Source organism: Montipora capricornis, chromosome 9, assembly GCF_036669925.1.
Source record: "Montipora capricornis isolate CH-2021 chromosome 9, ASM3666992v2, whole genome shotgun sequence".
Taxonomy (NCBI): Eukaryota; Metazoa; Cnidaria; class Anthozoa; order Scleractinia; family Acroporidae; genus Montipora; species Montipora capricornis.
The window spans coordinates 32,004,773-32,007,272 of record NC_090891.1 but is presented as its reverse complement, the minus strand read 5'-3'; the positions used below and the strand labels follow the sequence as shown (position 1 = coordinate 32,007,272).

General features: G+C 40.3%; 1 protein-coding gene across 1 annotated transcript in view; it reads right to left on the bottom strand.

Moving 5' to 3' along the window:
* Nucleotides 1-2,500, bottom strand: part of LOC138014976 (TPR and ankyrin repeat-containing protein 1-like) — a 79,100-nt gene that overhangs the window by 11,124 nt on the left and 65,476 nt on the right. The window contains exons 16-17 of the mRNA XM_068861870.1: nt 1,319-1,963; nt 859-1,030 (exon numbers count right to left, since the gene is read on the bottom strand). Coding sequence (XP_068717971.1) covers nt 859-1,030; nt 1,319-1,963 — 817 coding nt within the window. The remainder of the gene's footprint in view (nt 1-858; nt 1,031-1,318; nt 1,964-2,500) is intronic.

Genomic DNA, 2,500 nt, shown 5'->3' with positions numbered 1-2,500 from the left:
CCGAAAGGCAGTACACACGGCGATACATAGCCCTACATGGCCAAGCTATTTCATAGTAGACATTAGGCTGATTTAGCAACAGAACGGGAACGTCAGTGGCGACGGCGCGCGCAGAAAAAACACCAATGAGAATTCAGAATAGAGTAGACTCCGCTCTTTTCTTCTCTATTCTAAATTCTCCTTGGTAGGTTCGCTGCGCGCGACGTCGCCACTGACGTTCCCGTTCTTTTGCTAAATCAGCCTATTGTTAAACATACGACGACGTTAAGATCTACTTCAGAGCCATCCCTAGTCACACCTATGGAAACCGGTACATTCCAAGATGAAGCTGCAAAGCTCTTCAATAAATTACCTTTGTCAGTTAGAAACTGTCCAGATTTTAGTACCTTCTCTAAATCGACTTTTAACCATTTAATGGAAAGAATTAAGAACACATGACTGCAGTGTAATTTACTTTGATAAAAAGTTATAGTATAGTTTTTATCTAAATACCACTTTACTGTTGATATAATTACTAGTTATAGCTTTTTACTAGTTTATTACTTAGTTTATTGTTGTTTAGTTTTGCCAGATGAAGAGCCAACTGAGTATTGGATATACTGGAATAAAGTCATTATTATTATTATTATTATTACTATTATTATTATTAATAATCCTTTTCCATGGTCTTTGCTGCCTCGCTGATGCAACCTCTTTTCTTCAAAAACGTAATACGATCAGCGGACGGAAGGTGTTGCAAAACGTCATACATTTCTTCTCTGTTCCCTCGCTTAAAGTGTTTGTCTGCCAGTAGGTGACACAGCCTCTCGGCAGTCCGGGTTGATTTTGGTGGAATGACTCCCTGTAGGCCTTCTGGACCTCTACTCGAAAAGAGGATGTTGAACCGTTCAAGAACTTTTAAGGCTTCATCAAAATGGCCTGCAAGACACAAGGTCTCGATTGCATCGTGATAGTTGTTCTGTGATTCGTAGCACCTACTCGAGTCAATCGGAAGCCCCATCTTCTTGAAGAGTCTAGCAGCCTCTTGAAGCTGTAAGAAAAGTAAGGGATACAATTTGGCCATTCAATACAGCAGCTACACAAATTACATTTGTCAAGCTCCTTAAGCTAAATAAAACCCATGCATGCACCTTATTCCAAAATGGCCGCCATTTAGATATTCTCTTGTTTTTATTGAAATTTGACCTTGAAGCCTCGTTCAAGGCAAAAGATTCTTTTGAATTTTCAGCTCAAGAACGAGGCATCAAGGGCTAATTTGAATAAAAACAAAAGAATATTGAAATGACGGCCATCTTGGAATAAGGTCTATTGAACTTACCTTCCCTGGCATTTTCTCGTAGAGCTTTGCCAGCAAAATAAATTCCTGGGAATTATTAAGACAAATCCCAGCTTCCTTAGGCATGCCACATTTCAAAAAGCTTTCACTAGCCTTGAGAAATTCATCACGCATCCGTTCTTTACTGGTGTAACGAAACTTAATGGCTTCTGCTGCCTGTATCCGTGCTTTACATTTCTCAAGCATTGATTTGTCACCAGCACGTCTGAAACACTGCATTGCCAATGCCCACAGTCCTTTCTTGTAAAAGCGATGGCCTCCTTTTTGCCATTCCTCTGGTGTTGACTTCGTAGCAAACATTCGGGGCAATTCTGTTCCTTCGTCATTTTCTGATAAGGAAACGACTTTAACGAGGTCAAGTCGTCGAAAATATTCGAATACCGGTGCTCGAGCGTCTTCGTCTTCGTCAAAGAACCAGACGTTCACTCTTGCTCGAGTGATCGCCGTGTACAAATACTTGAACTCAGAGTTCAGAACCTTGTGCTTTTCTGGATCAAATTTGAGGGGACGCGAACGGTGAACGGCAACTTCGTCCTCAGTTATTTCCGCAAGCCCAGTTGGAGCCGAAGCATTTGCTTTGCTTTGATTCTCAAGATAACTTGTCACAACTCGCCATTCCTTTCCAGCCTAACAAAAACACAAGGCCATCAGAAAGAATAATTAACTTGGAGTAATCATGCAAGGATTAAAGTGCGTCTCCTCAAAGTCCTCATTTGTAATAGGAGCCTAAGGTGAAGGACTCTTTAATATAAATCTTTTCCCTATCTTCATATTTTATGTATAGCGATGCTTCTTTCACTGAAAACATAAGTCCCTGGCTTCCTGTTTCCTTAATTCGATTATTATCGTTCATCTATGGCTGCGAAGCAGCCGTCAACCAGGAATGAAACGCAGCTGAAGGAAGCCTGTGATGGCCTAATGATCATAACCATTCTGGGGAGAAAACAGCAGAGGAACTTTCGTGGCATTTAAAAATGAAGTAGTGGAACTACTTGTAAATGCCACGTTTTTACGTAGCTTTAAACATTTACGATTGAAAATAACTCGGGCGATAAGAAAACTGTCACTAAATGCATCAAAGTTATAAGCCAGTTAGTCAACAAGGTACACTTATGTGAATTTGATGATCGACCACTGATAAGTGTTTTAATTAATTATTTCTTA